Source organism: Acanthisitta chloris, unplaced genomic scaffold (assembly GCF_000695815.1).
Source record: "Acanthisitta chloris isolate BGI_N310 unplaced genomic scaffold, ASM69581v1 scaffold6825, whole genome shotgun sequence".
Classification (NCBI taxonomy): Eukaryota; Metazoa; Chordata; class Aves; order Passeriformes; family Acanthisittidae; genus Acanthisitta; species Acanthisitta chloris.
Window position 1 is genome coordinate 25,034 of NW_008674232.1, and position 14,927 is coordinate 39,960.

The 14,927-nt window shown below is 34.9% G+C and overlaps 1 protein-coding gene across 1 annotated transcript in view; it reads left to right on the plus strand.

Moving 5' to 3' along the window:
• The first annotated feature begins 6,369 nt into the window (after positions 1–6,369).
• Positions 6,370–14,927, plus strand: part of GPM6A (glycoprotein M6A) — a 121,940-nt gene continuing 113,382 nt past the window's right edge. The window contains exon 1 of the mRNA XM_009075254.1: positions 6,370–6,909. Coding sequence (XP_009073502.1) covers positions 6,873–6,909 — 37 coding nt within the window. The 5' untranslated portion in view covers positions 6,370–6,872. The remainder of the gene's footprint in view (positions 6,910–14,927) is intronic.

Consider the following 14,927-nt stretch of genomic DNA (forward strand, 5'->3'; position numbering starts at 1 on the left):
GGTGTTAGCTGTAACTAATTCTTACATCTATCAGACGAACTTTTGAAGCTATTTGAGTGAACACTTTGGTGTACCACAGAAGTCAAGGGAATCTCAGAGCACATTAAGTTCTGAAATGTGTCAGCAAACATAATTACAGCTTTAATTAATTAAGTGATTAAAAACCAGAAGCGACTAATGTGGTCATCTAGTCCAAACTCCTGCATAATGCAGGAATTAATCAGAGAATTCCTATGACCTAATTAAACTGAAGTATAACTAGGAAAATACAGATCATGATTTAATTTTGTGTGGATTCAAGAATCCAATCTTAGCAAATTTCTCTAGTGTTTGGAAGAAGAAATATGAATAGATTTTCTATACTCAATTGTCTAGTTTCAAATTCTGGCCATATTGACTTAACTTCAACAACTTTGTATTAGATCTGTTTCCTCATAGATATTCTGATGTAATGTAGATGCCTCTTATCTTTTTTCTTAAATTTAACAGACTTTGCATTTTTAAACTGAAAGGATGTTTTTCTTAGCCATGGCCATGGCCATTTTTTGAAGTACCTCCAGTTTTCAGCTGCATCTTTGCATTGATGGCACCAAAAACTATATGGAATATTTCAGTAGAAGTTCCTGTGATTTGGGTTGGAGAAGACCTCTGAAGACAGTGTAGTCCAAATCCCCTGATAAAAGCAGGGTCAACTAGATCTGTGTGTGTTGAGTATGCTACCTTGTTAAATGTTGTTTTTTTAAATCACTTCATCCAATACACATCTGTATGGGTATTATCAGTATATCTACTACCTACAATGCTATCTGGGGGAAAAAAGCCTCTGTTGAATGATCACAGTGCTGTACTTATGGCATGGCCTCCAGTTTTGAAAGGGGATGTGAACAGCTAGCTATTGCTGGGCTTAGTCAAGCTCATTGGCTTAGTCATGAGACCTAGAGTATCTATGCCGGAGAATCTAGCCAGTTTAGAAACTCTCATGTAGAAATGTAGTATTGAGATCTCCCTGATTTATATTTCTGGCATTCATATTCGGCTGATTGGTCATTATTCCCTCACATGATCATCTTTCCAGAGTTAAAGCTTACTGATGAATAACAGTATCCTTTGGAAATGTGGCCAACTACTTTTGTTCCCAAATCAATTAATTCATACTTGGTCTGTTAATAAAAGGCATAATTTTCTTATTTTTAGTTATCAAAATGATTGAAGTTCTTCAGAATTTTAGAGGACTAGTAACGGCAGTGTTAACTAATTTTAATCTGGAAAATTTTACTTCTTTTCTAAAGTAAAACTTCACTGATATGAATCTTGAAACATATCCAGTTAGACTGAAGGTTTTAAGTTATAAATAATACTTCTAATAGGTACAGATAATGGTCTGGAAGTATATTAAGATTGGTATTATGAATCAGGGATCCTACTAATCATTTTTTATTATCTTTCTTCTCTTGATCAATATAGCATATATGAAATATATATTTGACTATTGATACAAACAATTTCTTATCTGTTGTGTTTCAAGGCTGGATATCATACACAGCGGTGAAAGATTTTCTCAAGGAAGGAGATTTTTTCACCAGATGAGACTTTCACAAAGGGTATAAATTTTTGACCATGGTAATGATGTTAGTGGTTATTTGTACAGAACGTTATGAGCCTATGTGCAAGGAGGTTGCCTTCACACTCTCCTCTTCAATTCCTGTTTCTAGAAGTGTTTAGATTATTGAAGGATGCAGAAAATGAAAGGTGTCTCTGCTCATGGCAGGAGGGTTGGAACTAGATGATCTTTAAGGTCCCTTTCAACCCAAAGCATTCTATGATTCTATGCTGATTCTATAAAATGAGAATAATTTAAGGTTGTCAAAGAAAAGATGTCCATTAGACTTCTGTCAAATATAACATCCAGACTTGAGTGCAAAAAGGGTTGTGACAACCCCTCAAGCCCATTTTTTAGTATTCTGTCTTTGTATATATATCCTTCCTTTTTTTCCCTCTGTTTAGCAAACAGTGATTGATATGATTATTCTCAATGCAAATTTTACTTTTCAGTAGTAAGAGAGTCACTTGTATCAGGTGAAGGCCTGTTGTGAAATGTCTTCAGGGTATATGACCATCCTGATATTTCTTGATAACTGCCTGTTTTAAACTGGTACTTTATTCCTTTTGAAGACTGTAATTTTGTCAGCACAGTAATTATTGGGAATTAGTAGAACTATACAAATCCTATCAAACAGATAAACAACAATATTCTCCTAATGTTATATTTTACCTTCTGTTTTCTTCCTTCCTCTCTTATTAATTCTGATAATTTTCATGTCATTATGCATTTTTCCTTGCCCTGGGCACTTGCATGAATGTCTGCTATGAGTTAAACTCTGGACCATGTGCCGATGTTTGTTTTTTGTAAGTATCTCATGAAGCTGTATATAAGTACACATCCCAAAGCAGAAATTTAGACACATTTTGGAAGTCATAAAGCTTCTCAGTCCTTCCTCCAACCTCACTCTATTGAGATATTCCAAAGATGAAATGTGATGTGCCATTATTTATGGTTTTATTTCTATTTTGAATATAAAAAATAAATATTGATTGTGGAACATGCTGAGTATGACATTTGAGCATCCAACTTTTAATTTTTATGTGAGCTCTGTGCAGAGTTTCATAATCTGCTGCCTAATTTTCATACAATAATTACTACATGTGCATCTACATTAGTGTTTAGGTGACTTTAGGAGTGAACTTTTAAAGAGAATGTCCCAGTTTTCCCTACCTGCTGTATTTTGGTTTGTGTCACAGAAAATTCTCTGAGAACAGAAATTGCACTTGTATTTTCATATGTGTTTTCTTAAATTTTCTTATGTATTCTTTATATTTATCATTTAATTAAACCAGAACATGCTTTCCAGGGTTGCACCTTACAACATCCCAACTCCTAAAGGGCAGTCTGTCTGTGAAGACCTGGCTGACATTAGTCCAAAGTGAATTCCCTTGAAGCACAAAGAACTGCTATTGCTTCACTCCCCAGATCCATTATAACTTCTTCCTGCAGTCATAGGCAAAGTGTTGCAACATAGCTGAAGTAATCTGAGCTGGCTTTTGATTTTTCTTGCCAGGTTATTGAGGTAGTAGTATTAGCAACATAAAAAACTTTGTGCTTTTAAATTATGTTTTCATGTGTTGATCAAGACATCATTGCACCACAACACTATCATTATTATGTGTATAAAATCAATAGGATTGAAGGATGGAATGGTAGACTGATTTGAAGGCCATACAAAACTGGGAGTAAAAGTCAGGTGTCTTGTCATGCTGTTTAAAGCTCTAAGTGCTCAACTACATTTCATAATATCATAATGGATACCAGGGGATCTGTTAATGTCATCAGCTTCCAATTATTCTCTTGATTAACTGTTTATTTAGTCTCATTATACAGTCGGATGTTTTGTCTTGCCTTGCCATTTACAATTGGCATGGTTGTCCAATGATCACTTGCACCAATAATCTCATCCCACACTGAAAGGGAATTTGAGGCAGTTGTATGTAGTTCATACTAACATAGCTTTCTTCTGTGCCAGAAGTATGCCCAGAAAGAAAAGGTTAGCAACTTGCATAGTTTCTGGGTAGGACTTAAAAGTAGCTTGTGTATCACTGGTGGTAAACATGTTTCCTAGTGTGCTGAAGAATGAAAGCCTCTATGGTTGCTGCTTAGAAAGTCGCATAAAGTTGGCATTTTCTGGTTTTGTTTGTTACTCTGCTTAACATTTGCAGAGCTTTTCTGTTCTTTGATTTTAGGATTAACATCTATTCATAATTTCATCCTGAAAAGTCCTTGGAACTGTTTTTAAAAAAATATCTAGGAGGCAGATTTTTGTTTCAACCTTAGCTTGTTAATAAAATGCAATTAAAAGTGAAGGAAGCTGACATAAATCTCACATTCACTCTGTTGCTCACATTCACATACAAGCTGTGTGGATGACCAGTTAATAGCACCTGAAATTAAGCAGAGTTCTCTTAAGATGGTACTTTGACACTTAATTTGGAGGAGCTGTTGTTTAACAGGAGGAACTGTTAGTACCTTCATGACAATAATATTTACAAAGAAAAAAACATTATTGAAGAAGTAGGCAGAAAACTCAAAGCCATTGCTTGGCAATGTTATGCTTTGCTTCATCAGGTACAGTGATTTCATCTTAACATGAGTGTAGGCTTTTTAGGAAGTATCCTATCATTAAAACCGTGGTGTGTGTGAACCTGATGTGAAAATTACCATAGTGGGAACTAGATCAAGGTTTCACTCAGCTCAATGCATCATCTGTGTGTGTCCAAAAGTAGGCTGCCTTGGAAGTAGTATGAAAAATGGCTAAAACCTTTTCATAAAATAGTCCTCTACTCTCCAATAATATGCAGCTTAGGTATCTCCTGATCCAGAGATGCAACTTCATATCCATGAATCTTTGTGATGCAGATTCTCCTTGTTCTTTGAAGGGTTTTTCCCTCCTCTACAAGACTTTGCTGCAGCAAGTTTCCATGACTTAACTACACATGGTGTAGTATGCCTTTGTTTTCTTCTGAGCCTACTTTGTTTGCAGTCCTCTTTATTGAACAAGTTGTTTCTTATTGACTTTTTTGTGTCACTGATGATTGTACCATCTTTATTATATCCTCTCCCTGTTATATTTTGTGAGCCTTTTTCTTTTTTTTATTTTTGATTCTTTTTATATTTGAAACAAAGTTTGTATGATTGTTTCAAGGAACAAGGTAATTTGGTTTCACCAGCAACCTATAGATTCTATTGTTCCATATAGGTCCCATTGTTCCATTATCTGACATATTTGGTGCTGTTGAGAAACATAACTTAGAAGCAATTTGCCAACCTAGGTAAAATATTTGCCAGATTCTTTTTAAAATATGAATATTCATTAATATTTATGTAAGAAAATATTTTGAAAAGAAAGAATAGCCGGGGAGACATACTTAAGGGATCATCTGTTTTACAGTAAATACACCTCTCTTACAAAATCTGACTGAGAAAATAATTCCTAGAAAGATGGAAGACACTTAGATGCTATGGTGTTACAGCACTACCATGCTTATGGGCCTTCTGAATGTGTTAATTTTTAAATGATCAGTTAGATCTGAGAACTAAAACAACTGATCCTTGTTATTCCAGAAATTAGCCCTAGAAAGGTGAATTATAAAGGAAAGAAAAAGGCAGGAATTGTGTTGGGTTATACATATTATTTCAGTTATTTAATTATATATATAAGTGTAACTTCATAGATAAAAGTTATTCTGGTATGAACCAGATGTGAACAGATTTATATGCAAACAGTGTAAAAAGAACCCCTCAACAACAGAAAAAAACCACCAAAAAGCCTCCAACAAACCACCACCCCCCAAAAAAAAGAACCCCAAACAAACCAACACAACCAACCAAACTAACCTACTTTATTTTTTTGGTGACTTAGAAGGCAGCACTAAGTCAATGTATTTGTATAGCAGAAAGTAAATGGATGAGCCATTAATCATTGATTTGTAGACGTGAATTCTCAGTCATAGTAGTTCTTATTTTTTTTTAAGTTCTAGTCACAGCCCCCAGAAAGATGCAAAGTTAAAACTGCAAAGAAAAATTGGACTTATGTTGTAGTTGCACTTTTGGTGAAATGATGAAAGTCTTAAAATGATGATATATTACTCTGTAGACCAATATACAAAAATGCTAATTTATTGCTAGACTGCAGCTTCCAATTTGCATTCCAAATCAGGCTGCAGAGCTCCCCAAATTAGTAGGTGCCCTCACAGTGTATTTAACCTATGCTTTTCCTGACTAGATTCCTAACAGTATGTGTGTTCCTATGTGCTTCCTCATGTGCATATCCACATGTGGTGCTTCACCATTTTAAGAAGATCCAGTTATTTAAATAGGGATTTGAAGAGTACAGCTAATTTGGGATATTAGGAATCAGAGAAAGAATTGGTGCAAATACTGCTTTAAACCTCTGAACTGCCTCTAAATTCCTGTTTACTGTAAGGCTGACAGATAATGTGTAGGGTACATATAATTTGCAGGGATTAATGTCGTATGTTAAATCGTGCTTGTATGTGTATACAAACACACAGTTATGTACAAAATGGTAGTTATAAAGACCTTTCTTGAATATTGTAAGGGTAATAATGTATATTTGTTGTTCATTTCAGATGATATGGATATAGAAGAAGGGAATTGAAGAGTCATATTATTCTTAAATGTGCTGATACAGGAGGAGGGGGAGAGGCGGGGGGAGAGAGAGAGGGAGAGGGAGAGAGGGAGAGAGAGAGAGAGAGAAAGACAAGTAATACAGCATAAAGAACCCACAGGCATTTGGGCTTTCCCACTTCAGTAGCAAATAGGGGGAATTATGGGTTGGTGGTCTGCTTCCCGTTAGGAGGACACCCCTCCATCTGTTTTCAGTACAGCCTGTTTTCAATTTAAAACACAGATTTCAATAGAAACCTCAATTTCTTTACTCCATTTTATATGCAAAGTGAGGCTTATGAATCAGTGTCATTGCCAGAAGGGCTCAGACCAAATTTCCCCCAAAAATTCACAGGCTGTTCATTTGAATACCTGCTTACAGTGGTACACAATGGGCAGCTTTGAGAAGAAAAATTGATAATCTTCACGGAAGAGTAATTTGAATGAAATTACACTTGACAGCCTGTCTCCAAGCAAACAAGGAGAGTGAGGGAGCCTTAGCTAAGCTCTGAGGACTTGCCTAAGCCTCTGCTGTTGGAGCTTCCCAGGGAAAAAAAAATCCACACTTTTTCCTACATCTGACTGAAGCTTTTGATTAATTCTCTGTAGCTGTTTCTAGTGAAGAAAGGTAGCCATGGAAGAGAATATGGAAGAGGGACAAACACAGAAAGGTATTGTGTTAATATTGCTTTTTCTTTGCATGGAGATAATTATTTTGCAGTTCTTATTTGCTTTAGCAGCATGCTGTAAGGTTAGGAAATATCCTTATGTGGCAGATGGGGAAAGATTTCTTTCATATAATTTACTTCATTTGTCTCTCTGCAATAGAACCTAACATTAATATAGTGACTGTCATCTGATATCTAGTAGTAAAAGAATCTAAGCAGTGAATTTTGCATCTATACTAATAATGTTGCGAGCATTTAATGCAGCCTGCTTCCCAGACCAGTCTTTGTTAACCTTCATTTATTTTGTGTTTTCACGCTTGTCTAGCCGGGTCAAGGGAGTCTAGTGTGAACTATGAGAGAGCTACTCACAGAATATTTGGAGCCGGTTGCAGTTGGATATCTAACAATGTAACCAGTATTTACACCTTGCATGAGAATCCAGGCTGAACAAAGACGCAGGGTGTATTTTGTATATATTTAGGCAATATTGAAATTTCCTTCTGCCTTTTTTCCGCTTTGGTCTTGCAATGTGCCGAAGGAGCCTTGCTGTAGTTCTAATATTTGCATCACACAGATTTGCATTTTGCAGAAATTAATTTTGCAGGTTGCAGCTGAAATTGCTTTAGCAAGATGTATACAGCATGTTCAGAGCATTTCTGTTCCACTGCTTCTGGTCAAATTGAAAATAACTGAATGTTACGGGATCTGTTGGCACTTAAATGTGCAATTTAAACTGATTGCAGATTATTTATTAATTTGAGGACCTTTGGGAGATACAGCATTTTCAGTCTTTTCACTCAAGTGTTATACTGTGCAAGCGACATGACAGAAGTGAAAGGAACCAAGGGTTTCTTCATTTTACTTTACTGCAAGCACAAAGGGTGATCCTAATGAATATTTGCCATGTTAAATTATTTATACTTTTCATCTTACATTTATTGTGAATTCACTTCCATTTTTGAGGAGACTATAGGAACTTGCCAAATTATTTAATATAAATTGCCTGTAAAGGCATATTTTTCTGCACTGATGCCATATTCTGTTTTTCTGCTCCCTGATCAATCTGCTTCCTACATGTAAATGTCGTGCTTTCTCATTATAAGTGACCTATTTAGACAGAACGCAGCTTTGAATTGTTTATGGTCTTGATGTGATCTAGATGCACAGTAGATAGTCATGAAAACACTAAGGGAGGATATATGTGCCCCCTCCGTATGTATACATACTTATGTTTATAGATAAATAGATTATTGTCTGGTTGGTGTTTTCAGCAGTTTCTTCAGCTGAATTTTGTTATTTGCAAATGTCTGAAATAAAGGGAAAGTACAAGACAGTTCAGTTTTTCTGTTTTGGTTTGGGTTGGTTTTTTTTTTCCTGAAGGTAAAATCAATACTTTTATTGAATAGTTCCAATTATTTAGGGTGGCTTACACTTAGAAATAGAAGACATGCTGGTTTTTAAAGTCAGAAAAGCATTCTTTTCTTTCTTAAAGCAAGTGAATTGAACTGTTTGACCACTGAATCAAAATACGTAATTGTTACCAGATGATATTGCTTGAAGAAACAGTGTGAAATTCAAAATCCCTAAATTCTAATTAGAGAGAGAAAAAAAAGCAGAGAAAAAAAAAGTGAATAATTTTTGTATATTAAAAGAACGTGTTGCTATTGATAAACTATGTCCTCATTGTTCATATGATGAGCAGTTGAATGACCAATAGCCACTCAAAATGGTGTGATTAATAGTGTGATTACAACAGCTAACACTACTTACCCCCCACCCCCCATTTACAATGCCATGTGTTCAGCCTTTTTTCCCTTTAGTGGTACCCAGCTGTTATCACAGACAGTGGCAGGAGAATGTTAAGAGCTCACAAATCATATGTATTTTTCCTTAGTGGTGTGAAAGGGGATGTTGCTTAGTTTCTGCGACCATACCTGTTGTGTCAAGATGTCATGCTCCCTCTTTAGATTCTGACAGCTTTTAAAATATATTTAGAATTTGATGAAAAATTGCAATTCAGGGGGAAATTAAAAAAAACATTCAGTTTTGAATTTTTGGGGGTTCTGGAATGCAGATGTTGGAATGATAGTGACGTATAGGGACGATTATGAAATCGTGTCTCTCTCTTTAAGTTTTGCACTTTGCACTTGACATATATTGACCAATACTAGTGTAACTCAATACTTCTCTCTTTGTTTTTTCTTCAATTTATCATCATCTACCTACTATGTGTTTAATTGATATTATGGATATCAATTCCAGGTCATCTGGACTGTTTTTTCTAATTGTAGTGTTTCAGCAACTATAAATGTAATTCATATGTTCTGATTTTCATCCTTCTGCATCTTGAGTGGAAACGTTTCTTTCTTTTTCCTCTCTGCGTTCTACAAAATCAATGGGAGTATAAATTGTCACTGCTTATCAACTCCTGTGCTCTTCACAGCAGATGCTTTGAACCTCCCACTGAACAGCATTACGTCTTCCTAGCAGCCATGATGGAAGTGAATAATTTCATGTTGATGCATTTCATAAATGTGATAAAGATACCTCTAATAAGAGGCTTGTAGATTTGGAAGTCTTGTTATTTTTGAGAATTATATGCAATAAGATATTCTTAAATGCAAACATGATTCTTATCATAGGGGTTCCAAATAATGACTTTTTGCCACTGTCTCTCTACATTCTGATATTTAACACTTATGATTTGTTTATGTCTGTATCTTGAAAAACTGTCATCAGGGAAATATAGTCCATCTTTTTTTTTTTTCCTTCTGAAAATAATGACGTACTAGAAACTCTACAGTTGAAATAATTGGTATATTCCCCCCTTCCCATTTTCTTTCTATTGGCCTTAGAAAATATGTTCTTATTGGCATAAGTACCCTCAATATGGTAAACTGAGATAATGCTGTTGTCCAGCAGTTCTCATGTGTAAAGCTGTAAACATTGAAACCAAGAATAATTAGTATTCATACATTTTCTGTTTTATAGTATTAGAAGACTTGTTGTGCCTCCCCCCCACTCCCTCCCCCCTCCCTTATTTTTCTTGTCCTTGCTAACAAGCCAACCAAGCTTGGAGAGGATGTTTTAAAGGTATTTGTAACGCAGCCATCCGTAGCTGTCCAAAAACTGAAAGTGTGTAGAAAAATCTTGCTGAAGTGTAAGGTAAATGAACACCAAAATATATTCTAATGAACTATGAAGTCAAAACATGTCAAAAGTATCAACTTGTTCCCAATTTCCATGACACTGGCATTATGCTACATGCCTGTAACATACTAAGACCTTTGACTGCAAATTTGATATCTGGAATATCAGAATAACTAATGCCTGCAATTTATTTGACTGGTTTATTTTTCAAAAAGTACAGGCTCCACTGAGAAGCCAAAGTTTCACTGATGTCTTTAGGGATGCATGCTAATTGTGAAAACCTCATGCATAAATTTGCATGTGCCAGTGGTAGGTCTCAACTGCCAGTGTTTGAAAGGCAATGACATCAAACTGTTAGCTTTGCTATATCAAAAACGGTGTCAGTCCTGTTCCTGCATTACAGGTCTTCCCTCTGTGAAAGCATTAAGATTGCAATGATGTCCCCAGTTTGAGTCATTCATCCCAACAGAGAACTTTCAGAGGGAAGGCATTGTAATTTTTTGCATTGTAAGGCGCTTCGTACAGGTGAGTTAAGGATTATTCTCAGCACTTAGTCTGTTTCAGGAAAAGGCAACATTCTGAGGCACACTAAGTCATAGTTAGACTGCTTGTGCTAAATTGAAGATAAATTTGCCTTTTTTTAATTTTACATCCATAACTTCATTTTGTAGTTTGAATTCCTATATAAAATAAACTCCTGGGAATGGATGGACTATCTGTGTTTGTACAGCAGCAAACTTGAGGAGGAACTAATTTTCTTAAGCTCTCTTGGCTGTAGTATACCTAGCAAACATAGATAAGGTCCCACTGGTAGGATAGCAAAAAAAATAAATAGTATTATGACAAGAAATGGTTGAATGTCAGAAAACAAATAATGACTTACTATTTGGTCTGCATTACTGATTTGAGTGGATCTGAAGCCTATTATCAGAGCTTTTTCAACTGTTCAACAGCATGCCAGAAAAGAAGAGCTTTAAGCAGAGTTTTGGAAGAAAGTCAGAAGGAGTATAGGGTGCTCTCAGTAATATGTACACACAGCCTTTGCTTCTTCAGCCATGAGAGGCCAAATTGCTTCCTCCTACTTCAGTACCTTTTGGAAAATGGCAGACTCTGAGTTAGTTGCATACTATAGACTAGATGAAAGCAATGTGTTTTATTTTATATTAAGAAATAAACCAAAGTCAAAACACTGCTGGCATCCTTGTTTAGTCTTCTAAATCTTACTTACCTCTAACAGAGAAGTGTTGTCCAGTTTCTGTTTTAACTGTTACGAAGTTGGCTAAAATAAAAATGAGAAAACCTCAATATTTTGCAGCTTGATTTTGTTCAGTGACTATACTTGTAAATAGAGCAGATGAGTTATTTTTGGTTCCAAGTGTAAGCCATGCTTGTATCTTCAGTTAGATCCTTTTTATGTTGTTAGCATCATGTCTAGTCTTATAGGAACTCTGAAGTACAATCAGTTTTGTGAGTAATTTGGAAATGGTTTTTAAATTTGGCCTTGTAAGTAGGAAGTAGCAGAGATTTGTTGGCTGGTGTTCTTTATACAAAACCCGAATTTGTAATGCTTGATTCTTATAGAAAACATGCTGGGCAGAGGTCAATCTCTGTTTACTTTGGGAATATGTTTTCCACTGTAGGCTTAGTTCCCAAGCTTCTGTTCAGAAGTTGCTTCAGAGTAGAATGGTCTTCACTTTCATCATGTTTATTTTTGCCTGTTGTAGTAAGAGCATTAGATAAAATACTCACTCACTTAACAATTACAAAGACACTAACAGACTAAATAATTTTCCTTCTTAATCATTGTTAAATATGGAAGTAAATTCTAGCATCTGGCAAAGTATCTCAATGTATTTCCTGCTTAATACTCCTTAGTAGTTAATCAATAAGGTTTATTAAAGAAAAATGCAATAACATTCAATATGAATTTGAAGTTAATTTTTCTAATACTTTAACAGTTATTCTCCTTTGTGTAGTAACTACAGGCTACCTTACTTAATATTCTTACATTAGGAGCAGTGAGTTGTAAAGCTGTAATTTGAATATGTTATTATTCAATACATTAGACTTTTATTCATAGATAATGATGTAAATAAATTTAGTCTTGCTTGATTATTTAATCTTTTGACATTAAAATGTCTCTGTTACTAGTAGAAAACTTTGTATTTCTTACAAGCTTAACATTATACTAGTCCTAGGCATGAAAATCTAGCATTAATCGTACGTAATTATACTTTTATATACATTCTTACAGGGTAAAAAGTATTCCAAGTGCCCTAAGGCAGATGGAATCCTCAATTCAGTGTGTGAAAATTTAAGTCTTCATGCTAATTTTGACACTTGGATGTCAATTTCATAAATAAGCTATATTAAAAAGATTTTTCATAAGAGATGTAAATGCTTGGAAAAACATGTTGAATGTATTTTGAATTATTACTTATATTCATTCTTGAAAAAATACTATGTCAAACCAGCAATATAAATTTATAAAAAGCTTTTTCTACACTTTGTGAAAGTGAAGGCTCACCTTTGGGGAAAATGGGCTACTCTGGATTTCTAATTGCTCTGAAAAAATAAGCGTTTAGTAATGACAATACTGTAGATACAGCAAAATTAAATTTGCTTTAACTTAGTGCTTAGATTCCCTATGGAGAAGTATTGAGGAATTTTTATACATCATATCTAAAAGTTATTAATTTTATATTGTGACTATGCATTCATTTCTAATAAGTACCTTAAACAATGTTGGCAATGTGATTTTTAACCTGGTTTGAATTGTCTGCACTATAATTCAAGATGGAAGAATGGATGGAATGCTGCTGGCCTCACATAATAACAATGTTTACTTTCTTGATACTATAGTTTTTAGCTAGTAATTCTTCCTATATAAGCAGGTGAGCATATGCTCTTTCCATTTTGTAGTTTTATATGGAGGATTAAGTAGAAAATAAATAAAGAAATACACATTTCTGGGCTCTTCTACCTCAGATTATAGACACTATTAATGATTTTATAAAACCCATATAGAATATAAGCACCTGATGGCCTCTGAAAATCAGAATGTAAAAAAGGTAAATATTGATCTTATATCAAATACTTTGTCAGTTAAAATTCTGTTTGAAATTCTATTTCAGCAGAATTTTCAGCTAATTCAGGCAACTAGAATGCATAGTTCCTGCTGATACATGACTGGTTTCTCAGACAGGTCAGGAAGTCCCACATTGATGTGTTGTCACAAATCTTTTGCTTGGGGGAGTGGGGATTTACAGAAGCTTCAGTTCCAATGTGTAAGGAATGAGGAATAAGTCTTGTCATTTTCTCAGCTGCAGAGAGATCAAACTGAGAGCATCAAATTGCAAGGGTCAAAGATATACAGCAAGTAGGCATTAACAGAACTGTAAATTTTTGTGTGCATATGCTCTAGGGCCTTATGAAGGATCAATTACTGACACAAAAAATGGCTGAAGTGTTCTCTTAGCTTGTGCATGACAACTCTTATGCTTCTGTGCATTAGTCTCAAGAAGGCTAAATTTTATCTTTTACTCCCCCCTAAAATTTTCATCTCCTTCTTGCTAGCTATCATGTAGGAGTTCAGTACTCCTCCCAAAATTTATACTCAGCCATCTGGGACAACATTGTTTCAAATAAGAGTTGCTAAAATACAACTGCTACTAAGTGTTAGCATTACTCCTCTCTTTACAATTATAAGACCCCTGATATTTGTACGTGGACAGTTTCTGAAGAATTTTTATTTGGTTCACATAGTGAAAAGTTCTTTTTTTTTTCCCCAGCTAGTAATAACAATACAACTGCAGAGCAAAGGAATATCACAATAGATGTAGTATCAATATTAACAAAGTTCTGTCTTTTAAATAGTAGTGTGAGGGGAGCAGTGCATTAACTGCTGTTCTGGTATAAAGCTAGACTTCAACAAAAGGTGCATTTGCTGCACTTTTGGTATATGAGCTTTGCAGAAAGATACCATTTCCAGAATGTAAAGAAACTCAAGGAAAATATAGTATTTGCAGTTCCAGTAGGCATTCCTCACTTGTCAGTATCTTCCCATTTGTACCCCAAAATGTGTTTTATTTTTCTTCCTCTTCCTAAAAAAATAATAAAAACATCTCTTTGTGACTGCTGTCCTGGTTTTCAATTTTCTGTGGAAGCACTTTCTTTTTAGTGCCTGGAAGGCGTGGAAATTAAATTCTACAGCATTTTTTAATTTCTTCTGAGAACATGTAATATAAGATGACAAATGCTGCATGTTAATTAATTAAGTCATAACTGGTCACATCCTACTTCTCAGGCTGTAGCAGAATGATTTTATATAGGTAAAATTGGACATTAAGTAGGAATTTGAAGGAAGAGAACGGTAGCATACTGAAGTGATTGATTGGGGATTGCTTTGTATCAAGGCACAATGGGGAGAAAGTAGAGATGGATGTGCTGATAGAGGCTCAAGAGAGGTAATATGATGAAAAGGAGAAAGGAATGAGCAATATAACTTGAAAGAACTTCAGAGGGCTTCAGAAATTTGAAATCAGTGTGGGAATAGAAGAATCATGGTGTTATTTCTGTTGAAACAGACCTCTGAGATCACTGGGTTCAACCATAAACCTAGCTCTGCCAAGTCCACCACTAAACCATGGTGGAAGACAATATTAGAATTAAAAGAACATTTGAAAAGTTTTGCGAAGAAGTTATTAGAAGTATAAATTTGGATTATCTTTTTGAAATAGTGAACATGTAATTTAAACACATTTTTCCCCCCCAAGTTAAACAGCGGCCATGTTCATGGCTACTATGATAATATGGTACTATTACTATGGTAATATTGTAACTATGGGCAGTTTCTAGCTATTTGAAATTAT